The sequence below is a fragment of the Stegodyphus dumicola genome, chromosome 4 (assembly GCF_044657685.1).
Source record: "Stegodyphus dumicola isolate Sdum_Otavi_A_Nest chromosome 4, ASM4465768v1".
NCBI lineage: Eukaryota > Metazoa > Arthropoda > Arachnida > Araneae > Eresidae > Stegodyphus > Stegodyphus dumicola.
Genome location: NC_140771.1, coordinates 18,790,111 through 18,816,372, shown reverse-complemented (window position 1 = coordinate 18,816,372; position 26,262 = coordinate 18,790,111). Strand labels below are relative to the sequence as shown.

The following is a 26,262-nucleotide window of genomic DNA, read 5'->3' as shown; positions in this document are numbered from 1 at the left end:
TAAAGATTTAAAACGCAAAATAAAAAGTTGTTTAACATAAAGAAACTTTACAAATTGAATCAAAAGGCAATCTCTAAAATCAATACTATACTGATTTAAATAAATAGGTACTAGTCATGTAAAAAGAAATGGATAAACATAGAAATTACTTACGATGTGAAATCGGCCTTTCTTTGCTAGTGATCCTTATTTTAATTGAGATAGAATCTGAAATTCTGGATAGTAAGATATCTGTTTTTCTTCTAAGTAAGCACTATCCATACATTTGACTCTATCACTTGAAAGAAACACTACTATGTATTTCGAATTCAATGTACGTTTCGAGTTTTGTGATGCATCATTTTCCAAAGCTTTTTACGTAATACTTGAAATCTCACAAATCGCTGACGCAGCAGAACACATTTACCTTTCCCTTTAAATTATTAAATCAAACCTGTACCATTGTTGCAAGATATGCAATAAATACACTTCATTTTTTTGCTATTGTTGTCTTGCCCATGAATTTCATGGAAGAATGTTTGCCAGAGCCTCACGGAGGTTAAACTTCTATTTCCACCCTAATTTTGAGGAACAGCACCTCAGGGGATGATCTGAGGGTCTCCCCTCTTCCCTAGCACCAATCCACACAAGAGAACTTTCGGTTTGCCATATATTTAGAGTGTACGCAAATCGCAAAGGCTCGATACATTTATAAACATCCATGCCTTCTCCGGGATACGAATTCGGGCCCTTCGGTGCCGCAGTTAAATTCTATTAAAAATAGCAAACTGAATACAAAATACGTAACAATGTTTATAGGTAAAGTTGTACCTTTATTTGAAATAATTTCTTCAGACTTAGAGATCTCTTTTTCAAATTCGATGATGTATTTTCATATAATAGATCAAAGATGTATGTGGGAAATTTAGACTGAATTTGGGCATTACACTTTATTAAGGATTTACTTCTTTCTAAAACCGAATCACCAGAATAGAAGCATGAAAAATAATTTACAAATTTGAAATCACAGTCTGTTCATTAATTATATGGAGTGTATTACGTGTAAAATTTTGCATGCTTCTTTTAATAATAATGATAATTTTAACGCAAATACATTTGGCAATTGCAAAGAAATTTGGAAAAATTGCTGCATATCTTTCTAAAAGTTTGTAGAGACATTAGGAATTTTTTGGAAGCGGGCAAGATGAAAAATGAGCAATCGCCTTCGCCGGGAATCGAACCACGGACCTCTGGAATACCGGTCCAGCGTGCAGAACCACTACACCACGAAGGCACGCTAGGAAAGCGGGAGAAATACTTTATATACTGCCCCACTTAAAGGGCGACTGGGGTTTTTAGGGGACCCAATCGCCAAATCCTGGGTGTGGAGGGTCATCATCCTCAACTCTTTTAGTTCGGGCGCCACTGTACAGACATTAGGACTTTTGGAAGCAGGAGAATTGAAAAATTAGCAACCGCCTTCGCCGGGAATCGAACCACGGACCTATGGATTCCGGTCAGGGTGCAAACCCACTACACCACGAAGGCACGTTAGGAAGGCGGGAGAAATACCTTATAAGTTAATTACACTATATTCCATTGCTTCCTTTTTCGTTCTTTGAATGTAATTAATTACATTTATATTTTCAACTAATTTTTAGATAAAAATTTTATAAGTACTGTGGAGAAAATTATTTTACAGGTATCTGAAAGCAATCCTTTTACCAAAAAATTAGTATGAGTTGATAGTAAAGAAATAAAAAAATTGCTGATGCAGCTGCGTTTAACAAATTTACGTTAAAAACGAAATCTGTCTCGCTCGTATGTTTTTTAACTTCATAGAAGAAGATGTGTCGTTTGCTCTAGACATATATTAACATACACTTGCCCCCCCCCGAAAAAAAAAACTTAAACACAGTGGAGGAAAAAAGCAAAAAAACAATCTAGATGCAGCACTTCGCACATTTTATCATTTGTAAAAAATGTAGTAGTCCTTTTTTGTCTTCCCCACACAGTCATTTATGTCACATTCCCAAATGCTGTCATTCTGAAAAGTTCTTTCTTTATAATTCGAACTAAGGCAAATATCCAACAAATAATTAATTTTAACAAATATTGCCGCTTTCGTTTCAATTAATTAAGATATTTCTAACGCCATAATTCTATGTAACCAGTGCAGAATATTTTCCCTAAATTTGTATGATAGTTTTACAGTTTTTAATTATTATTAAAGTAATTTTTTTATTTAAAAATATTACGCTACCTTCTTTGAGGATGTTGAAATGTAATCTGAAGTTTGAAATTTTGACGAGTTACAACTCCCCGCCTTTGTTTTTCTGGAATTAAAATTTAAAGAGAAGAGCTTTTAAACCTTATTAAAAAATAATAAATATATAAATAAATTTAAAAAAGTATTTTTATTACATTCTTTCCACGCTAAAAAATTCCATTTGAAATTACAGGTTTAGAAACTGTTTTTAAAACTTAAAAATTATAAATTAAAATATTTTTCCACAAAATGATGGAAAATGCTTTTTACATCAATCAATAAATTATTGCTGTAGCAGAAAATACACAGTTTTCAACTCTATTGAGAAGTAAAGCTACGGCCTTTTTCATGCAATAGCAAAACCAAATGACAAGCCGCGAATAAGTGCCTTCAGATCTCAAAGATTAGTTCGAGTAGCAATTTTAATGAAATCAAATGGAGGGTTTTCGTACTTAACAGTCGTCTTCATGTTGAGAATCCATAAAATTCTAAATGTCTCATCAAGTCATCATCTGTCAGTGCCCCAAGTTTTATATCTGTCAAAATATAGAACATTAATGAAGTATGGTATTCACTAGTTTGCAGGTTATTTCATATTTTCGTAATTTAAATAAATGTTTCAGAGGAATTTAGGAACAATATTACATCTGAAGCATATTTTAGTGATAGGCGAGTGGAAGAGGAAATAGTTTTAATATAGCTTTCATGAGAAACGTTGAACACACCGAGCAGAATATATTGGTAACAATCTATCTATTCGCATATCTCAATTAAATTGAAATCCTGATTCAAGTAATAAAATTTTCACTAAAAATAATTTTGCACAATTAAACCATAACTTCAATTTACAAAGTTTTTATGTGGTAATATATTTCTGTGAATTTTCTAGTATTTTTTTCATTTGTGAATAAAAATATTTATGTCTACAAACCGATTCTGATTTGAATTAAAATTAATAATTTTTAGGGAGCAATAAAATTGATAAATTTTTCAGCTTTTTTAAATTTGAAACTGTTTATCACATAATTTAAATTTTAAAGTAACGTTATATTGGGGATGATGATATAGTTAGTTTCTTAAGTATGCATTATTTGTTTCAAATCTTTTACTAATTTGAGTAACAGAGTTTAACTTCAACATTATATTAATCATTCGGACTTTCTATCTGTTTTAAATTTTAAATTAATTGTCCTTTTTATATGAAATCTACAATTCTCCTATTGTGTATTACATTATATTTGTTTCAATCTATCAGAGAATTGTGCATTTCATCAACAGGGAAATTCTGAAATTCTTTTCGTTACAAGACAACATGTGCCAAATAGTTTTTCGACAGAAAGATACATACAAAAAGATAGCGACCCATTTGGCAACTTTGGTCCGATCCCTCTCTAAGTGTAAATGGTCTGATTCCTATAAGTAGAATTGTGTATGCCCCTAAGCTTGAATTTTCGCCCTGTGGGCAAAACGACTTAGCGGGTGCAAAACAAGACGTGTTTACTTTGACTGTCAGAAATGGAAGGCACTGAAAGTTTCTCGGCGGACGATATAAGACAGTAGAGAGGGTCAGTTTAGTTTAGTTCAGAAGTCGCTGTGTATACTTAAGCATTTGAGGCTTTTTATTTACAGCTGAATTGGACATGAAACGTAGGCAAATATCAAAAATCAGTTTTTATTATTTTTCTGTTTATTGTTTAAACATGCATGCAAAATAGGGAAAATTACCACAAAATGTTTAGATACACATCACAGGATAACTGAAAAATAAATCAATATATTTAAGTAAATCAACATATTAACATTTTATAAATTGGTTAGTGATTATAATGATTAGCTAAACTTTTTAAATTGAAAGTTGCATTCTACGTTACTTATAAAAAGCAGTTTACAACATATCACTGCAATGTGTCATGAGTCCTAATATCTTCCTTTATTTTCATAGTCTCGATCAATAGATTTTGCTATTGTCTTCTCAGCCTTTACGTTTATATCCTTTTTAAAAGACGTAAAAGCGGTCTCAGAAAGTTCGCTTTCCACAGTAGATACGCAATAAGGCTGCAAATTCGAATTTGCCTCCGAGGGATTTTCTCTGCAATGAAAGAACGAATAAATAAACACATAGAATGAATTACAGTTAAATTTGTGCTTGTAAATCTTTAAATATATCTACTAAAATGGAAACATCACTCGCATCAGCCATATTATTTAGATTACATTACATCGATCTCTAAAATAATCTTTACATAAAATAAAACATGACTCAATAAAACTCAAATAAAACATTTACTCAAATAAAACATGAAATGAATTAAGCAGGAAGTTTGACCTTTATCAATGACACTTTAACACACACGCAAAGATAGATAAAATTATCAATACCTTTCTAAAATGCAAAAAATAAATAATTGCAGCATGTTATTGAAAGGAAGGAATCTGCTTTACAGACATTACATTTCTACTGGCGAGAACTTAGGCTTGGACGCTACGATGGCCAGAAGCTGTGGCGACTTTACTGTGGACCATCGTTACCTCGTATGAATGGACGAGCAATTACAGCCATGCCTTCTCCGGGATTTGAGCCAGGGCCCTTTGGTATCGTGACCCGAACAAGAATAAAGAGGATATTCTATGACAGTTATCGAAACACTTTGCACTCTTTAACGCGAAACTTCTAATGAGTTTCATCAGATGTCCCCCCCCCCAAAAAAAATCAACTAGCTTTAAAAAAATAACTGCGTCATATACAAGTTAAGCAGTAGCATAAATACTTTCATTTAACATTTGTTTCATTTCTTCCCTTTTAATTATAATAATATTTAGGTTTGTATAAATTATACCAACCTTTTTATTCTGAACTATACCTAACCCATTTTGTTCTATAGAAAGTTTATTTACTATAAAAGTTTATATAGTCTAAATATTTTGCTGTATTCGCAATGCGTTAAAGACGTAACCCCCGCGTTCGGCAGAGGTTTACTGTAATAATTACAGACTTAAAGTTATATGCAGACATTCGTATACACAGAATATCTATCACGAAATATTTCCGAGTTAATGTAAATTTCCCATATTAAATTATATGTATTTTGCTATGGATTAATATTAAGTATACTTACCTATTGAAGGAAAAGAACTTTCTATCTTTGCCAAATTCTTCTGCGTCAGATATTGTTTGTGGCAAGTTTTTGTTGAGTGTCTCTGGCAGGAGTAATATCAAAACACAACTGAAGAAGGAGCAATGTGCAATAGTTATATAAAGAATATTTTTGTTGAATGGACTCTGAAAATAAATGCATAAAATTTGAATAACTATTTGGTTTTCCACATCAGTCCATCAGATACAGATAATGGAATAATCGAAGTTAGAAATGAAAGTTATAATTAGTAAGAAACTTTATTACTACGCCTATTAGAGTAAAGAAACGTATTGTTAAGAAGTAACTTATACTTGTTAGTAAGAAACTCATTTGTATACCTATTTATGTACCTTATACAAGACTGCATATTGTCAAACTCGATCCCGGACCAATTCATCTTTGTCGGTTCGTTTCCATCCACTTATGAATGTTATTAGTCAACTCTATTTGCAGGAAATAAACTGCGACACTTATGCAGGTTTAACAATAACATGAGCTATATTTTAATTTTGTAAATACACATTATCTTTTCACAAAGTATTGTTTTTATTCACCATTCCATCAAACGCACAAGTAATACATTGCACCTTTAAGTTCTTAACAAAACAAAACAAACAAAACAAAACAAAACAAAACAAAAACCTCAACTCTTGGAATACAGAAAAACTCATTTCAAATGTTTTCCCACGATCATGCCGTCCTTCTCGCATCAAACACGCTTCTTCTTCTCGTTGCCAGATTTTCTCCTCTCTCCTTTCAGCTATAAGTCGTTGGCGTAACTGTTCTTCCGGCAGGCTTGGTCGGTAGCATCCCCTTACCGAGTATGCGCATGACACACATGACTAATAAAATTAACATAATGTATAAATATCTTAAACAGGAAATTACTCTTCAATGACACATTGCATATGAATAAAAAAAGTCAAGTTTTAATTTTAGAGAAGCAATACCGTAGAGAAGTGATCTCAAACTCATATTGCATTGGGGGCCGAATGCACGATCTGAAAGTAGCCGAGGAGAGAAACATTTTTAACAAACTTTTCTTAACTAAAATTTTAATTCCATTTACTAAATATTTATCAAAGCAGTGTACATAAACCGTAATAATAAGCAAACGAAGAAATATTTCAATTTTATATTTTCTTTCTGAAATCTAAACAATGGCATCTGCAAGAAATTTCTCTACGTTACACATTCCAACGTACTGACAGCTAACTATTGAATTTTCAAATTGGATGCCGCTCTAGTTGGTCTTCGTCCGGGTAGTTAGCCATATGTAATCTATATAGTAACTCCTCGTAATATATGACAGCTATGAGAATCGTATGAGTTCTGTCGAACTGATGTCATGAAAACAGGTTAATAATGGCAGCAAACATACATTTACAGAAGACTTAATTACACGCATCACCTTGTGCAATCGGGAAAAGACAAACTGTAACAGCGTTACATGAATATTGATAAACAGTTGCTATTGCGTAAGTTTATGTAGAAATGCTTTGTAGGTTGATAAAAAAATAATCAAATTGAAAATTTACATAAAACCAGCACGGAATATGGAGTGTGCCGCTGTACTATTGCTATGGAAAAATTCATATTATAGAAGCGTTTTCAGAAAGCTTCATCGACGTGACATGACTCAGTAAGCAGTAACACTGTATTAAATGACTGAGTCAATTTTATTTCGAGCGGATGTATTACTAATAGTATTAGCAGTCCAATATAACCAGTCTGTATAAGATGTCTCTTCTAATATGGTATCGTAATGTTTATAGGTAGTCAAATACGTAATAGTCTGCTGTTCTTTCCCTACCGCAAGCATTAAGATACCTTTCTCTGAGGCGGAAGCGATGCAAGCATGCTGAGAATAAAACGTGTACATAGAAGTATTGTGTCAGTGAAGACGAACTATTTCTTAGCTCTTTTGCCATTTATGGAAAGAACAAGAATTCTGTGCGAACCATGCAGAGTATTCTTCTTCTTTCTCTTTCCAGAGTAGTTTTGTTCTTTTTGTATTTCTGCTTCAACTTTTCCAGTAGTTGCTCCTGGAGTGGTCCGCTTAAGGTATGATGTCGGGAAATGGTCTATGCAGTTGGCTTCCGCTATACCAGTGCATTGCGAGATACTCATACACACATCGTGCTTCAGGTTATCGTATTCAGGTATACAACTTTGAATTTTACATAGTTGGGAATTTACATATGTCTGGCCCCAGAGATCACATGTTCTGTCTACGCTGGTGGTGTGCAGTGATAGACAAATTGTGATCCTACTAGGTCCTGAAGCGCTGCCGTTGACGTTTTGCAGTATGCTCTGCAGATGGTGACTAGATATACTGCTGTAAAAACAGGGTTTCTGCCTCAATCGGTAGGTAGAGTTTATGGTATCAGCTATTTTACTGCGGCTGTATGGTACACGGGACTGGCATGTTGGAAACGAGCTTTGCTTAATGTAGCGAACATGGAGAATCCGTGTAAACCGACGTTCTAGCATTGATGCGACGTGCTGCTTGTCAAGGTATAAATATTTAGAAAGAGGTTTAAATCAAGTATCTTCAGTATGTTGAAATAATCACTAAAAAAACTAAGAAGCAAAGTACGATTACTTTCCATTTAAGATAAAACTCGATAAAAAGTAATGACAAACTATTCTCTGTCTTTCATTAACTAAATTTTGTTTGACTTCATATATTTGTACGTAAAAAAATATAAATTATTTTTTTACTTCCTATTACAACTTTCAGCTACACATAATGGAGTTCCGATTTTCAGAAGTTTCGTAACCTTGAAGAAAGGTTATTAAAAAGTACCTTCATCAAAAATTCCAGAGAGGCTCATTGCCCAACCTGGTTCTTTTCTAACTAACTTTCAACTAGTTGAAGAAAGTACTCACATATAAATCAGTCTCAAACAGAGCGATTATTCTTATTACTAAAATCGCAACTGAGTGTACGTATGAGTGTAATAACAACTGAGTGTAATACGAATTTTCAAATTTTTCCGCATGTTTAATATCACAGTGTAAATCAATTAGGTTTATTTATATATTTTGCAGGGCGTTACTTACGTTCTTTTTTATGGGATTGAAAATAATGTAAAACTCGACTCCAAATCATTAAAAGTCTTAAACTACTCTTCAAATTATTTTCATAATAGTTAATCATATAATAGTGCTAATTAATTTACGATAAATGTATTAGTGGTTTACTCAGGGATAAATAGAAGGGCTAGCTCATTTCTTTGTTCGACTCCTCGCTGACGCGAGCCTAGTGGGGGGACGTAACAGGCAATAATCTGACGTCACTGTGATGCCACCTGTCCTGATTTCCCGCGTTTAAAACAGTATTTTCATTGAGCTGCGAGACGATTTTCTAGAGGTTACATATCCCAAATTAATTTTAATAATATATATATTTGTTTTCTAATAATGTATATATTTAAAATAATTTATATATATGTAATTTTAGTCAGTTTTTATTTTAAATTCTATATTGTAAAGTATCGTTTACGTAATATGGCTTTTTGCGCTGCCGTAGCACTTACAGAAGTATGAAAGGATGAGATATTTTATTTCATGGGACCAAAGGATCCAAATGAGAGTTTGCTTTTGAAGAAAGTATGGATACACAAATGTCAAAGAGAAGATTCTATTAATGTGAAGAGCGGAAAAATTTGCAGCGAACATTTTCTATGCAGTGTTTATGAAGATGATATGAAAAATCGCTTGTTTGGATAGCCACAAAAAGAAACTGTTGGAATGGAATGCTGTGCCGAAAGTAAATTATGATGACAATAATAAATCGAAATTGATGATGACAATAATGAATCAAATTTTAATGATTTTGAAATAAAACTCACAAATGAAAATGTAGATCATCCTGAATGTTAAGGATAAACAAGAATGCATTGATAATTTGAAGAACAAAATAATATCCTTAGAAAATTGTATTAAATTGTATTAAAGTATTGAAAAATAGAGAAAAGAACAATTTTAGAATGTTTGTTCAGCGACAAAGAAGGTGGACGACATCTAGACAGAAATTGGTATCAGAAATTAAAATCTCAAATAGCGAAATTTGGGGGGGGGGGAGCACAAATCGGAGAATTTGGAAAAATGTCTAAAGCCTATTTTTATAAAGACGCAGATTAATGCATTACTGAAAAAATTACTGAAAAAGAAGAAAAAAATCAGGTAGACTAGTGAAAATATTTCACGTAGCATCGTCATAAGAGCTCTGTCATCTTAAAGCTGATTTTTGGAAAGAAAAAAAATTGGAATATCTTTACCTAGTATTATCAAATTAAAGAAATGGTGTTTATTTTATTTTTTAGTGTTTTCTAAATTTTAGTGTAGTCCAAGAATTCAAAGTAATGTTCTGACTCTAAAGAAGGAAAGAGGCGAATATTTGTATTCTGTAGAAAAAATATGCGTTCTCAGTTTCGACGAAATGCATATAGATTGAAAACTCTGCTATGACTCTAAACTGGACTAAGTTGGTTCTTTTCAAAATGTGCAGTTTGTTTGAATCAGAGTCTCATTTCGCGCTCTGCCTCAAATTACTGAGAAACCACGTTTTAGATAGAGGATTTGTTTTAGAAGATGTAACTGTTTTAAATTTTGATATTATTAAAGAGGTTTTAAATAGAGATTGAGAAGAAATCAAATTGTGTCACAAACTAAAACCAACCAAATTATTTAATGGTCAAGGGAAACGAGAGACAAAAAGTCGCTCCAGAGAAAACATTATTTTCAAAAAGTACCGCAAAAGGTATACTCTACCCCACAGGAAATCAGAAAGCATCTGACTTCTATGAGTTAATCGATAATATCTTCGGTATTATGTGTATGTGTGTATTTAATTATGGCAAAGCACACTAGGGCTATCTGCCTAAGGGGAGGGATGCCTTCGTGGAGGACTTTCTAAGGAAAACTGGCTCGTATACACGTTACACATAGGGAAAACCACGAAAACACCCATGCAGCCAGCCCGTTCGCGGGATTCGAACCTCAGACCGAACTACCAGTGTTCAGCGACTTTACCGCTCGGCCGCTGGTGGGCCTCTTCGGTATTATGAATAGTACCAAAATAGTACCAACAAGAATGACAAGTATTTAACAAACTAATTTTGTAAAGTACTTGTTAAAGTTATTCTTATTGTATCCTTTGTAACTAATTATTAATTAGATTTTGTGCTAGATTAGAATTCTAGATAAAATATAATAGTATAAAACATCAAAGTAATTGGCATAAAAAGACCTGCTTCCTTTACTCACACTTTTGAAAAATTAAATAACTGTTTTAGGTACTCTGAATAAAGCTATTTTGTCAAAATTAAGGTAACAATCTTATATACATTTATTTACTTGTAATATAGATATAAGTATAAATTACAAAATTATTTAAAAAATATCTATTATATTGAATCGGAAGAGAATTATAACAATGTAAAATTTACAATTAGGCAAAAAATCAAACGTAGGTTAGCAGAAATGTTGCCATATATGTCATATATGTTTAAACCTATGTCGATGTAAAGTTGTTTTTTGAGTAAATTTAAATAGCTGCTATTATAGTTATCTTAGAAGCAGCATAAAAATTTTCTCAGTTAGTATGCAAATAAAGAAATGATTAGAAATAAACGTGCATTAAATAAAAAAAAAAAAACCTGCAAATAAAAATAAAAAAAACCACGGAACTTTATGTTAAAAGAGTAGCACATTTTATCTATTATTTTAAAATTGAGTAAGCATTATTAAATTTTTAATGGTTCAGTCTAAAATTCATAAAGCAGTAACATTGCCTTTTACAAATTATAGCTATCTTTCACACACAGCTCATTTTAAACGCTGGCTCAAAAACGCTAATTTCCAAGCTGTGAATTATATTGGCGCGCTCAGCGTCATCATGGCTACGTCATCACTTCTCACTTTCTGCTTCAGGGGGAAAAGCTCTATGAGCTAGCCCTTCTCTTCTAAGTCCTGGGTTTACTTAAAACTGTTTTGGAATCCGCTTGCAGTTTGTAGGTCGCCAGTTTGAAACCACAGCCATAGAATACTTGAAATTTATTTTAGCAGTTTAGAATCGTATAACTGCTGCTCGTGAATAATGGGCATGAAAACGAGTAAGTGTTGAAAAAACTATCAACACACCAGAAATGAGTAAAAACCATTAAAGAATACAAAATATAAAATAAAGAAAAGAAAGAGTAAACAAAAAAGTAAGAAGCAAAGGGCTGTAATAAGACAGATTACGACGACATTTCAGCAATGACTACATTAATTACAATGAAAAACAAACGACTTAAATTGCATTCACTTTAAGCTTAAGCTATTTTCTTAATTAACGAATAGATTCTTACCACAGTCAGCTAATTATTTTGGTGTGAAAGAGTTAATGAGAATACCAAAAATTAAAGTTATAGAAGAAGCAACAGAGAAACGGATCAAAGGGCCGGTCAGAAGATCGTCTTCAGTGCAACACGAATATGGTAGATATATAATATGATGAGCTGTTGTTGTACAGGATGGGTACCAATCAATTAAGTTTTGCGTCCCTTCCTGCGAACGGAATGCAGCTAGGGCGACAACCAGTGATCATCCTCCGCATTAGGCGAGAGGGGCGGACATTACCAAACACGTTTCTCTTAACTCTTTCGCATCGAAGTCGTCCCAAACGCCCAAACATTCAGACATCGGCTGAACGCCCGAAACGCCTGAATAATTTCCTACCCAGTGGAAAATTCTGGGGCATTCTGGGGCCCCATTACGTTACTGCATTACTCATTGCTTTCAGGTGTTGTTAAATCACATGTCAATCATTCTTTTGAAGCTACTAAAAGTAGCTTCCTTGTTTCCTTTGTTCCTTCTTTTAATTTGTTTACTGTCAGTGTTTAGCTTTTGATGCCCGAAGTTGCAATCCCGTCCCAAGGGGGAACTTCACACAGTGTCAAAGCGTCGAAGAAAGAAGTTCTCGCTTTACTTAAGTAAGGCTATTGTTAGCGCTGTAGTATTCAACTTGTCATGGGAGAAGGAAAAGCATTCCAGGAGAAATTCTTAGATATGGGCGTTTTCGATGTTTGGGGAATTGAGATTTTGCCCTCTCTCGATGCGAAAGAGTTAAGAGATAGTAAAACAAACTCAGCTCGCTATGAAGCAGGGGCTTCAATCTAGTGACAAATCTAATCTTTTTTTTTATAAGAACTCTCTTTTAATCACTGGGCAACGGGCACTCGGCAAACCCGAGTCTCAAAAACCACCCCGGTGGAGGTAAGAATAACGTCCTACCTCCATGATGGACGCCGTTATTAACCGGGCAGTCTGACTGGTCATCAGTAATGGCCCCACCGGTTCTACGTGGACTGCCCGTTACCGGAGGATATTACCTGTAACACTCGGACCAGTCGAGTGACTAGTGTTCTCGGTTGTAGGTCTTTGCCTGTCCCCGTCGGTCCGAACTTATAAACGATTTTCCCTCGGGTTCTGGAGCCGCCATGCTCGTAATTATTATTTCCCCAGAATGCTACTGCCATAGTAAAATACCACGTCAGTGTATACATCCCAGGGGGTAGGGAAAGGGTATAAAGCAAGATGCCATTTTTATATTTAACATGCCCGTGAGAACCAAACCAATGTATGATTCCGTTTGAACAACGTCAAGTTGTTACCACAAAGTGATGTGCTTCTTCATATTTTTCCACAAACAACAGCTATGTACTCTGGTCTGTTTGTTAAGAAACTGAAGGAAAACAGGAAGGATCCTGTCACAGGTTCAGACGGCGCACAGAAAGGCAAAAGCAATTGCTTGAAAGCTTAGTAGCAGTTATTCATGAGCATGCTCAACGATATAATAACATTACGCGTACCTACCATAGTTCTGCTTACAAATAAGTTATAAGTGTATGCGAAGAAGTGGTTGCTTCCCTAAAAATGTAGTTTACTAAGTCTGTTGACTAAACTATCCAGGCTGAGAAGCATCAAATGTCCAGTGGACAATAAAAATAAAATTATGTGCCCATGCTGCATTCTATTGACATTTAATGTGTTGTTAAGGATGTTAATTAGCCAACAAGTTAATAACTCTGTGAGTGAGGACATTAGTTTGAACATTCAGCTAAGATATTTTTCGTAGCACGCAAATTTAAGACTTACCAGATATACAATATATGGAGCATATAGGGTGGCTAATAGGCCTACGGTGTTACTCATACCCATACCAGAAGATCTGATAACTGTAGGAAATAGTTCAGAGCTGTACTGATAAGCGGTTGCATAAATTCCTGATGCAAACATTTTGCCTAAAATAGAACTCGCCACATCGATGTATGGATATTCTGAAAAATAAAATGAGATTTTTAGTAATACCATTTATATAAATTATTGTTATTGTTACTTACTGAAATAACATAATTAATATTTGAGTACATCAGACAATCTAGATTCATCTTTGTGCGTTACAAATATGATGAAGATGTTAAATGAGTTCCATCAAAATTTATCTTTGAAAGGGATGGAAAAGTAATAGGAGAAGCGAAAGAATCTTATGTTTAATATATGCAAGGAAAATAAGCCTCAAGAGAAATATTATGGAATTCTGCGTGTATAAAATTTTAAATTATGTGATGGTAAGAGCATCACTATATGCTTCACGTTGGAAAACCTCGAAACAGCAAGATTAAGAAAATTTATGGAATGATACTGTTGCTCAGGAATATTTATGAAAACTTTCTTTTTGTTTAAATTTAAAGAGTCTGATTATAAAAAAGCAACTGATGTTGATAAATCTGCATTCTTTGGCTGAATATCTTCAAAGAGAACGTAAGAAAACTGATTGAATCATATCAAGACTGCCACTGTTAATAACGGTGGCACCTGTTAATCACGGAAAATAAGATAAGGTTTATTTTTGAATATGCATGTATATCTTTAAAACTTTCTAAATATATTTGCGATAAATACTACAAAATCAATTAATTCTATAGCTAGAGATGTAAAGTAGAGAAACAGTGGCTTTCCTTCAGGACAATGTCCAGCATTGCGACCGTGGTATTGACAACAGAGAATTGAAGACAATCTTTTAGCATTATAATATCTTATATATAGCCTGAAATTAGTAACAGGGCAGGAAGAAGCATGCGAGGTACTAGGTTTCCACAATTAAACACGCAGATATAACCTCTTTATGCCATCGATCTTGAAAGAACACTCAAGGGAGACACGAGAGACAACATTCAAACTCTGCAATTATACGCGTGGCCATGGTCGAATCCCTGTAAAACTTGGGAGAAATCAAGGGCATCCTCAAGCGCCTAGACCTAGCCATTGTTGCCGAAAGTTGATTAAACCCTTAAATCATTACACGAAGACCATATCAAGTACGTAGCGAAGATTTGAAATAACTGATGGACATACCAAGCACAGCATGATTGCAATTAAATGGTGAATGTATCAAACACAAATGCATATATATATATATAAATATATAAAATATGATGTATATGGTAAGTTACTGAGTGCAAGTTGACTATTTCAAATACTGGGTGAAAACCGCAGTTGCCCAATGAGTATAGAGATGAAAATATGAAAAAAGTGATAAACATAAATGATGAACTTTTCGATTACTTGATGACCATTTCAAATACACTGTGAATAATTCAAATACTTCGTGTACATAAGAAATTCTTGATAATCACTCCATAACAATTGAAAATGCCAAAATTATAGTGCCTCTACTCAACAACATTAAAAATTAGAAGTACACAAAAATAGCGATAGTAAATAAGTTACATAGCGCTAAGAAAACTAAACGTTCTGACTACACACTTGTTACAATGACAAAAAACCTTCCTTCTTATGCCCGACATAGTAATTAGCAATTCTATCTGTTAGTTAAGTCTTTTTTCTTCGTCCTTGACTATGAGCCTAACAGTTACGAAATAGCTACACAAATCTTCTAACGAGTGACTTAAAGTTGCCTCTGAAAATTAGATACATACGATTTTGTGACGTGTTTAATACTAAAAGCATAATTGCGGAGGAGGAGGTTCTAGGTGTAATGTGACTGAAGCACTGCTGTAACACCCTTGTTAGTGTGGCAAGGACTGTCAGGGTGTCTGGATTAATATTAGATGTGAACGGATATCGTATGCGAAGGCTCCTTATTCCATCACACTAATTAAGAGAGCGGGGTGACGCTATAAAGCAAAGGGATGATTGGGGAGTTTATGATTGAGTCTCCAAACACGTACGCGGTTATTATAACTGCTGCTGTGAATGTCGATTTGTCTCTGAAGTCGATTTAGTCTACCACATTCGTCTACCACCCAGCCTCGTCGAGCGATTAGCTTTTTCATACTAAAGTTACAGTGGATGGATGGACAGTGGATTTCATACTAAGGCCATTGCAGCACACATGAGAGACAGTGCAATATGTAATGCCCACCAAAGGCGCCTTGAGCAGGCCGGCTTGCCTGCGACCGATCTCTCTTCCATTGATATCGATACCTCTTCACAGTGTAGAAAGACTAGTTTAAGTGACTGGCTGCTTAGCAAGCTGATCCTTGGCTGCCCATCTCGTCTATATTTCCCCTGTTTAACTCTCATAGCTGATCATATTTTATTGCAATGCTATGTAAAGTCATCCAGGTGAAAAGAAAAAGGTGTCCCTCTGCAGCAGAGTAACTACAACAACATGCATTTGCGCATTTGTTTTATGCGCGCGGGGGGGGGCAAAACTTTCAACGCCATCTGGCGGCAATACGCAGTGCGCAAACTAGCTGTACTTCTAATCATTTGCGAATATTAGCTTCATGCCAAGTTTCGTTGCGATTCGTTCATTACCTTTTGGTGCCTAATTTGCTATGATAAAATTTTTATATTATACATTGATATCGACCGCATTAGAGAATCTCTAAACAATATTTCGTAATATAAAGTCATGCAAATATGGAAAAAGTTCCTCAATCTCTGTTACTAATTCTAAAATTTATTAACCGATATAGTGATTAATACTTTAATTCACCTACCTGCTAAAGGCAAAAGGCATGCCAGTCCTATGAAAATGAAGTTAGTAGCTAAAGTAAACCTTCTTCCAAAGCGTTCTAGCATGTACCAACATATAATACATCCAGGTATTTCTGCCAGTGAGAGAATGGAAAAGTTAACGAATTCGTTTCCCATTAAGTTATATATGTTCAATTGAAGACCATAGTATGCTAGATACACTGTTGCCCTGAAATTACGTGTACATTATTACATTTAAGTAGCAATAAAAAAAAACAAATTCAATACGATTAGCCAAAGTCGAATGATTATATTTTTGACCGTTCAATCAATAGATGATGATTGGTAGCACATCAAGCTAGTAAAGAACTGAACACATTTGCTTTCACGTTATATTTATTTTATGCAGAAATCTGCAACCATAATAATGATTGTGCATTCAAACCATGTTGTATGCGCACATCAATATATTCTTTGTCACCGATTCGGCAACGGAAAGAATGCAAATTTTCACTTCTTAATTAAAGCATGGAAAATGTTGAATAAGAAAAACGTTGTTGCGAATTCTGGTCGATATTGGTACTGAAACACTTTAACTATTATAAATTTTTGTTAATGTTCAGAAAGTAGCTAAGATGCGTGTCACAGGGCGTGTAAAGTTGTCCCTCATTATATTGTACCAATAAAGGAATAATGTGTCACGTGTCTTCAGTTATTGTCTCTGAAGTCCATCAAGTTAACAACTAAACAAAAATTTTCTATCTTATTTGTCGATTGAGTTCTTTTCTTTAAACTTTATTGTGAGCCAAAATACTGAATTTTTAAGGGTATAAATTTTCACTGCTTGGATTCAAAGATAAAACCCGTGGAGATGTGATGAATTTGAGTGAGGATTTAATGAAGTGGAATATTGCCTAGTTTTGCTCGGTTACCAACGAGAAACCACATTAGGGATTTATAACGTGAAAAGAAAATTCAAGAACTTTCCTTTTCACTGATGAACTACTAATCACTCTTCACTTATGCATTCTAAATTTCAGTCATCTGAAGTTTCATATTACATATTTTAAGTTACTTGGAGTAGTTATCAAATAAGAGAAATTATAAATTTTCTTACCACATGATGCTGAGTGTGATAAATATTTTCCTCAGCTCAGAATACATCAGGATATACAAAGTAGAGTGTTTTATGTCTACTTCCTGCTTCGTCCTGCACCTTTCACCCAGTTTCTAGCAGAAAATTAAAAAGAAATTGATTATCTAACTTTAAGAAAATATAAATATTAAGAAATTCTAATTATAGATTAAAAAGGAAGAGAAGATTCTTTCATAATTTAATACAGAAAATTATTTGGAATTTTACTTACCGTACTTTCCGGAAGAAAGGCCGCATCAGCGTAAACGCCGCACTCGAGAAAAATGGCGGGAAAAAAATTAAAATTACACAGAAACGCCGCATCAGCGTAAACGCCGCAAAAGATTAAATTGCGCGTGACATCGTCGTGGGCCGTATAAATGCAAAAACTCAACCTAAGTCCTGATATATGACATACCAGTTAAGAAAAATGCATGAAATGAAACCATAACTCAAAAATAAATTAAAGGTAAGAAATGTATAGCTTCTGTGCCGTTTAGAGACATTTTCAAAAATTTTCCGCTCCCTAATTAAAATCTATCCAACAAGTACTTGTACTCTAACTGATGGGATCTGTATTTGGCAGAATGCCAAGAAAAATCCATTCATGCTGAAGGGGAAATACGTCAGAGTTCGTTATTGCGAGGCAGGTGGAGTCGTGTCCGCCTTTGAAAAAAATTGCAGAAAAGGCAGGGGTGGAAAGAGGCAGTACCTCCTATAAACGAAGCCACGGCACGCCGCACACTACGTCACTAAAGTCGTCCTTATGTACAGAAAGCATGGTTGCCACATGAAACCACTTATCGCTGTTATTCCTTTAAGAGGAGAGAAAATGAAAAGTAGTTTTTATTTCCTTGCATAAGGCTTACTATATCGTTTGGTTTTAAATATATATATATGTGTGTGTGTGTGTGTGTGCAAATATATATATTCCGATTTGATTTCATCGACCGCATTTTCTAATTTCAAATACCTAACCTTACTTTCCTTATATATTTTTATGCTTAAAATAATAACAGTATAGTAAAGAAATTAATTCAACATACTTCAGATTAGTAGTAATAAATATATACTGAATATCTGGCTGATGCTGGTTTGCTTTCTGAAGAATATATATTTTATTAAATATTTTCTTCCTTAACAAAGAGGATAACGCATAATTAAGCAAGTTTACAATTGATTAACACTAAAAATCCTTAAATTAATTTTAATCAATTTTTAACGGCATTTTCTGTTTCTCATAAATACAAATTTACACATAATTGTTTAGTCATTTTCCGCTTTTTTTTCACTTCAGTGTGGGACTGAATTTCTTAACAGATGAGAAACCTGGAGAATGATTTGAAAAATACTATTTTTTAGCACCTATCAATATTTATTCATTGGTAGTTTTAAAATACGGTAGCAAAACATTTCATATATTTAGGCATTTTAAATTAGATCATTATTTGAGAATACATAACTGCATCTTCCCCAATAATAAAAAATAGAAAAATTGTAAAAATTCAACAAACTTGACACTTGCTAGGAATTCAAAATTCTTATGTTTCATTCTTATTGTTAAATGTTTGTAACACCCCTTTTGTCTAATTATGTGCATATAATTTTTTTTTGTAACTTGTAAATTTTTGTTCCTGAAAGCATTTCATTGTAACTTATTTGAGAATTTTTTAGCAAATGATAAATATGAAGTTTATATATGTATTTACTGGAATTTTTATCAGGGTAATCAGTAGGAACTTTTAAAACATCTAAATAGATCAAATGTCCTCAATTCTTAGAATTGAAAGAATAACAAGTTTTATGTATTTTCCTATTAGAAATGAAAATAAATATAGCCTGATTGTTAAGATGTAAAGTAAGATTTAAAATTTTCAAAATAATTCAGATTTTTATTAAAGGAAAGCAACACAATTAGGATGCAAAACATATAAAAAGGATTTTATTTATTTATTTTTTTTGGCCTGAATTTTTTGTACCAGTAAATTTATAACTGGAAGTAATAGGAAATGGCATTGCATACTACAGTGGGAAAAAGGGTGGGATGACTATTTATTTATGTAACTTGATGCTACTTATTTTTTATTACAGTTAAGTCTTTTTAATATCAAAATAGTTTAGTATAACTGCATGAAGCCTTACAGCTGGGAAGGATTAAAAATATTTTTTTACTCAATTTATTTTTGATAAGTTTTCCCCTGTATATGTACAACCACATCATTAGAAATTTTAATTCCAAAGTATTTAATTTTAGTTTTGACAGAATTTAGCATGTATTACAATGAAAATATTGTATAAGAATACAGTGAATTTCCTCCATAAAAATGCATGAATATCTATAAAAATGACTCATATGGAATTGTAGGTAAAAACAAATTGTATTTATTTTCTTCTTACAGTGTAAAATTAATGTAATAAACATGTCTGCTTCAATTAAAATAATATTAAAAAATTGCAAGATACTGATTTCAATATCTAAACAATAGTAATATTAATTGGCAAAGTATTTTATCTTCAAAAATCAATATTTCTCTAGTTTACAATAAATACACCTATTTTGCACAAAATGATATTATATAAGAGACTTAACAACTTTAGCACTTTACTGTCATAATTAGTTAACTATTACAAATGCTTTTTTGTGTGTGTGTGCATGCATTTTGAAAGAGTTGGTAAAGATTTCACAACACAAATAGAAAAAGCACTATTTTTTTATTTAACATACTATCTACATTCTGCAAAAAATATTCATTTAGATAAAATGAATTACAAATTAAGTCTGAAGATAATAAGAAACAATAGATTAGTGTCACTATCTTATTTTATAAAGTTTACTAACTTATAAACATAGTATATGTCATTTCTGCTGTATGCATAAATTATTTTTTTAATGTTTTCAATTTCCGTTGCTTATTTAAATTGTTACTTAAAAGATTATCATTCAACTTTTTGCAGTAATTATTTAGAAAAATATTCGTTGATGCTTGTATGATGTTTTTCAAAATAATTTGAGGGTCATGAAGTTTAGGACAGTCATTCAACTCTAAAAAAAAATTTTCATGAAGTAAATTTAGAGTAATTTTACACACTGTAACTCGTGGATTTGCCGAAAATAAAAATTTTTGCTCATATTCATCTGAAATAAGTTTCTTAACAACAATAAAATTGTATATAACAGCATGTAAAATATCAGGATGAGGATACATAAGACCTCTATCAAAAACCTTAATCCATGAATGAATATTTTCATCGTTTTCTAAAGCTAACTCCTTATCAATAGTAATATTGGATTTACATACATCACATTTTAACTTTTTTAGCATACTATAACAGCAGTATCCAGCTATATAAGTCAAAATAGGTACATCCAATTTTATGTCGTGTATATCACTATCTTCAACTGTTATTTCATCTATGAATGTTTATACATCAGTGTCATCAAAAGTTTGTTCTTCAGTGTCTTTAAAATCAGATACATGAAGAGGAATATTTCCAAATTTTGAAGAATTTATTAGGGTTGGTAATGTACTCTGAAGTCTTAATTTACCCTCTATTTCATAAACCTGTCTGATAGAAATATTATGGTGAGCTCCAGCCAGTTGCCTGTACTTACCAAATCTAGCCTCTAACATATATGTTTGTATTTTTCCAAGTAAAAGGTATTTAAAACCCAACTCATTTATACAATACCTTGATATCTCAATTAAAGCATACGTTGTATGGTATACTGCAAAGTGAGTTTCTTTGGTTAGGCAACCAGAGGTTAAATTCAAATTTTTCCAACTATCTAGCCAATTCAAAAAGTTATTCATAAAAACATATTTTTCATCATTTTCTGCCACAGTGAAAGGTGTTTCAAATACATTATTTTTATGAACCCCTTTAAAAATAGATTTCACATTTACAATTGACCACCATGTGTTTATTATTTTAATAAAGTTTCCAGTTTCTTGGAAATTTATTATTTCTTTCTGCTGCCCAAAAGAAAATAATGCTTCAACAACATTATCATTAAAAATCTGCAATGCAAGCTTTACACTTTGTTTTTCTAAGTTAGTTGGATATAGAGCTTTTATTGTCAGACCATAAGCATACTTTGATAACTTACCAGTTTCAGATTCATGTAATTTTTTAATACAAGAAAAAGATGCAGTTTCAATATGTGAAGCATCATCAAAACTTGGGAAAAACATACTCTGATTATTATTTTTTTGATTTATCCAGTTATTTCTAATGCATTTTAAAATATGCACTGTATCAATAATAAAAAAACATTGGCCTAGATTTGTCAACAGGGTTTTGATAAACAATACTAACTTTAGGTGGTTCGGAAAACAGAGACATAGCCTTTTTATTAATCGAATTATTGTCAGTGACAATAGCAATAATTTTAAACCCAATATTTTCTAATCCCACAACAATTTTTTTAATATAAATATACAAATTATCCGCACTAAGTGTTTTCACCGGCAAAATATGTACAACATCCTTATAAACAGATAAATAGGCTGCGAATCATGAAAACATATGCACTAGATGCAGCATTTTTGCAATTATATGCTATTCCACACAAATTACCATCTTTATAATCAAATGCTTGATTTAGATGAATTTCATCAATCATTAAAATAACAAGCAGATCTTTTTCTGATAGTTCTTGAAATTTAAATTTTATGTAGCTTAGGAACTTTTGGTTGTATTGTTCATTTATTGGATATATATTAAAATCTGAAAAAATTTTCTGAATGGTCCGTGGATGAGGCATAATAATATTTTCTGAATTTCGAATAAAATTATATGCATGTGGTGAAATTGTGTGAAGTAAAGTGGAAAATATTAGAAAGTCTGCAGAATACCTATATTGTTGTTTTTCTGAATTCAAGTTTGATAGTTGCTCAACGAGAAAATTTATTTCATTGTTTTTATGTGGAATTTTCTCTTTTAAAATTGTCATTAATTCATTTACAATTTGTAAATAATTTTGAATACTGTCTTCAGATGAATCATTTGAGGCAAATAGGTCTAATTTCTCTAAAATACTTAAAAGATCTTTAAGGTTGTTAATTTTTGATGGGATTACATATTGCTTCAGTGATTTAATAGGTATATTTCTAATTGCTACAGATATATTCAAATTACAATCAATCAATAATGATTTTAGAATTCTTGGATGATTGTCATTAGAAATATTAAGAATCATAGTATGTATAGGCCTGTGTATAACTATCCAGTTATCTGGTAAATTCACAGTATTAAAACAAATTTTTAGTTCATCTAAATTATAAAACATTTGTTTTCGTTCATACTCTTCCTTTTCAGCTAAGCTACAGGCTAAGGCTTTTTCGAGTGCATCTTGTTCTCTTTTGAGTCTTTTATGCTCTAGTGATTCCCTTGATGAAACACTGGAACTAAGATGACTCGGACCATCAGGAAACAGACTTGGAATTGCACCATTCTTTAAACGAGGATATGACAATGGTATAATGATCTTCTTTCCAGTTTTCTCATCAAAGAATTCAGTTTGCCTCAGAACATCCTCTTGCTTGAAGTGAAGTTCACACACCTTTTAATATGAAAAAGAACAAATAAACAAACATGTATCAAAAGGTTAAACAATTATAAAATCGTAAGCATTCGCCATCCTTTAAATACATGCACAGTCTAATAAGGGTTTTATTGTATTTTTATTTAATCATGGCAAAGCACTCAAGAGCTATCTGCTTAAGGGAAGGGTTACCGTTGTGGAAAACGTTCATCATTTAATTTCTTTAAAAATAATACAGGGCGATAATGTTTGGATGGTAACAATTTGAAGAGATATAGCCATTTAAAGTGCACAACGCAAAAAAGTGATGCAGCCATTTAGAGTGAATAATGCAAAATCTTAAAACAAAACTATTAACTCTTTTGGGCTAAAAAGAGCCATGGATGCTGTCATAAAGTTTTGAAAAGTGCAAATAATTAGCACATGTTTGTTGTCATATGTCAAATGCATATAACATAAGTAATATTTAATTGATACATCCTCAGGTAACATACAATTGCTCATGTATATATAATTGCTACATCCTAAATATTTCTTTCTTCAGTTATTTGAAAACAACACTTGGTTATGGAATTACATTCAAAATGGTGATAATACAGTTATAAAAAAGAATAAGATTAACCATCAGTTGATGGATAAGAATAAGATTAACCACATTCATTCGTACCATTCAAATATAAAGTTACTGGCTCTTTTTCTAAACATTTTTACAAATGATATGTTCACAACCAGAAGTACAAATTTACTTGTGTGCCTATGAATGTTTATATTTAAGAGCATAAAACATCATTAGTCATTAAAAAAATTCATTTTTCTTGAATTATTGAAAACATGTATAAGTGCTAAAATATGATACACAAAGAAAAAAACAAGAATTTGTATATTTAACAGTTTATTTGCAGTAATTAAATATTTTAGGCTATTCTTATGTAATTTTGGAGTGAAATATTCACATTCATCAATCGTGTTTGACATTATATTACTGTGGAAGGCTCACTAGATTGCTTATTTTCCATATAATTTTCTTAACTTTTTTCAAAAATTTTAAAAGTTATATAACTTATTAATACAATGAAACATTTTCATATTCCACTGCAACAAGTATAAATAAACAAAACCCCTTATATAAGTGTTTTTAGATAAGAAATTAATGTAAATTTCAAGCCCACAAGAACTTACTGCCAGTAGCAAGTGAACCACTGTAACAAGGTAGGTGTTATTGGCATAAGAAACTCGTACTTTTATAGATGTGTGTGTGCATGAAACAATTTAATAGGCTAATTAGGATTTATGCTAACATGTAATGAAAACTAGTAAGCTTACAATCTTAGGCAATATTATTTGAACAAGACAGTTTAATTTAAACACCTTGTAACTTATTCCAGAAATTAAAATAATTACTGTCAAAACTAGTCCATTTATACGATTGTTTTCTTTTACATATATTTCATAATTTTTTTAAGGATTTTAGAATTAATAAAGTTTAGAACATTGCATAATTAGCATTAATTTCCTGTTCACATGAGTTACGAGCAAAATGCATTCTCAAATGCTCCTAGCATATAATAAAGGGGCATTGCATACATTCAGTTTTAAAAAGAAAAAAAAAAAAATAAAAATAAAATAGGTGTAACGAGACTTATCTAAATCAAAAGAAATAGTATACCCAAACAGTTAAATACTTATATCTAAAACAACTTTAAATTAACGGCTTTAAAATTACGACTTGAAGCATTTTATATTTATCTACTTAAAGTTATAATATGAACTTTATAAGGTTGGTGGATTTTCTATTGACTAGTTATTGAGAAAAGGGTCCATTTTATAATCACTTTAAAATTCAGTATAAGCTCTGTATAACATAAATTCCTGAAAGATTAATCAATCCCAAATCAATGTGCGTGTTATAAAGATCCCGACGCCGAAAATATAAATTACTGAAAGAATTCATTAATAATACTCATTCATAATGGGATAAGAGAAATTTCTGCCTAGCAAATAAATATATAACTATGCTTGTATAGAAAGTAATTAAAACTTCGTTTTATTTTCTATGGTTGAATGCAATGGAACTTTAGTAAATTATTTCCCTTGCATTGAGAATTTTTTGTTTTCGCATTTTCAAGTCATGTTTCTTTCAATGACATTAATCTTTCAGGAATTTTCTAATTTAAAAATGAAATGCATGCTTACCTTTGAATGTTTCGTAGGCTTGAATCCATCTTTTCGTTTGCAGTTCCAAATCCATTGTTTTCTCAGTTGTTCTTCCGTAGGAAAACTAAATACAGCCCCCTTCGGGCCATTCTTATAATTTCCCTTGCATGTTGCAACACAGCATTTATGTGGCATAATAAAAAATAAATAAAGTAATTTAAATGAAAAATGTTCTATTAGAGCACACTACACTTTCAAACAACAATCAGTTCACTACGCTACGACACCGAAATATATTCTTTCATTCTTTGCCACGAGGAAGATGGTAGGAATGACGACTTAGATGACGTCAGACCGTTCAAGCAACCCTAGAGGCTTGGCTTCGTATATAGGAGGTACTGAAAGAGGATGGGTCCTGGAAGATTCATCCAATGGCAGAGGAGAGAGATTATTCAAACTGATGAGAATGTTGATTTGAAAGATGGAATAATGTTATTGTTCTGAGATCTCGTTTAGGGTGAATAAGGCATGTAGGTCCGTTCAAAGGAAAGAACGTAAACAAAATAACGTTCGCAAAAAGCAACTGAGTGGTCTTTTGTGTGGGAACAGCACCAGTCTATGCACAATGACAAGGCCATCCAAACTATGTACAATGACCATCATAGGAAATATTTTATTTTTAGTGCACCTAAACGCCGCATGGGTAGAAACGCCGCACCCGCTGAAAATTTAAGTTTTAAACACGTAAACGCCGCGGCGTTTCTTCCGGAAATTACGGTATTTTTTCCCATTGTCATTCATATCTTCTTAATAAATGCAGATGTATTTTTAAAAAGAGTATTCTAATATGTGAAATTAGGCACGGAATTTAAATACTTTTTTTTATCTCTCTATTCCCGACATTGAGAAAATGAAGTTTCTTTCATGCGCCTGTGACAATGGGGGATGGGAGGGATTGAACGTCAGTATGTCCGATAGGCGTTTCGCAAGGAATCCTAACTTGCTACAATAATTTCCCATAAATTTTGCTTTTTATCGAAATGTT

At 32.5% G+C, this 26,262-nt stretch overlaps 2 protein-coding genes and 1 non-coding gene across 5 annotated transcripts in view; all 3 read right to left on the bottom strand.

Annotated features, from left to right (window-relative positions):
• Positions 1 to 1,199: 1,199 nt before the first annotated feature.
• On the bottom strand, positions 1,200 to 1,273 carry TRNAT-GGU (transfer RNA threonine (anticodon GGU)). The gene has a single exon. It is a non-coding gene; the product is annotated as a tRNA-Thr (tRNA).
• A 2,618-nt stretch (positions 1,274 to 3,891) lies between these two features.
• Positions 3,892 to 26,262, bottom strand: part of LOC118185463 (carcinine transporter-like) — a 61,875-nt gene continuing 39,504 nt past the window's right edge. For 2 of the 3 annotated variants that reach the window (XM_085814604.1, XM_035355317.2), the window contains 5 exons: positions 17,501 to 17,613; positions 16,407 to 16,612; positions 13,534 to 13,715; positions 5,365 to 5,528; positions 3,893 to 4,337 (listed from right to left, as the gene is read on the bottom strand). In XM_085814604.1, the coding sequence (XP_085670730.1) occupies positions 4,166 to 4,337; positions 5,365 to 5,528; positions 13,534 to 13,715; positions 16,407 to 16,612; positions 17,501 to 17,613 (837 nt within the window). In that variant the 3' untranslated portion in view covers positions 3,893 to 4,165. Of the gene's footprint in view, positions 4,338 to 5,364; positions 5,529 to 13,533; positions 13,716 to 16,406; positions 16,613 to 17,500; positions 17,614 to 26,262 lie in introns of all 3 variants that reach the window. The other variant, XM_085814605.1, reaches the window with a different exon arrangement.
• LOC146997482 (uncharacterized) lies at positions 20,158 to 25,963 on the bottom strand. Its single transcript, XM_085814606.1, has 2 exons — positions 25,257 to 25,963; positions 20,158 to 23,081 (listed from the first exon to the last, which is right to left on the bottom strand). Exons 1-2 carry the CDS (start codon positions 25,410 to 25,412, stop codon positions 22,008 to 22,010), a joined length of 1,230 nt encoding a protein of 409 aa, XP_085670732.1. The 5' UTR covers positions 25,413 to 25,963; the 3' UTR covers positions 20,158 to 22,007.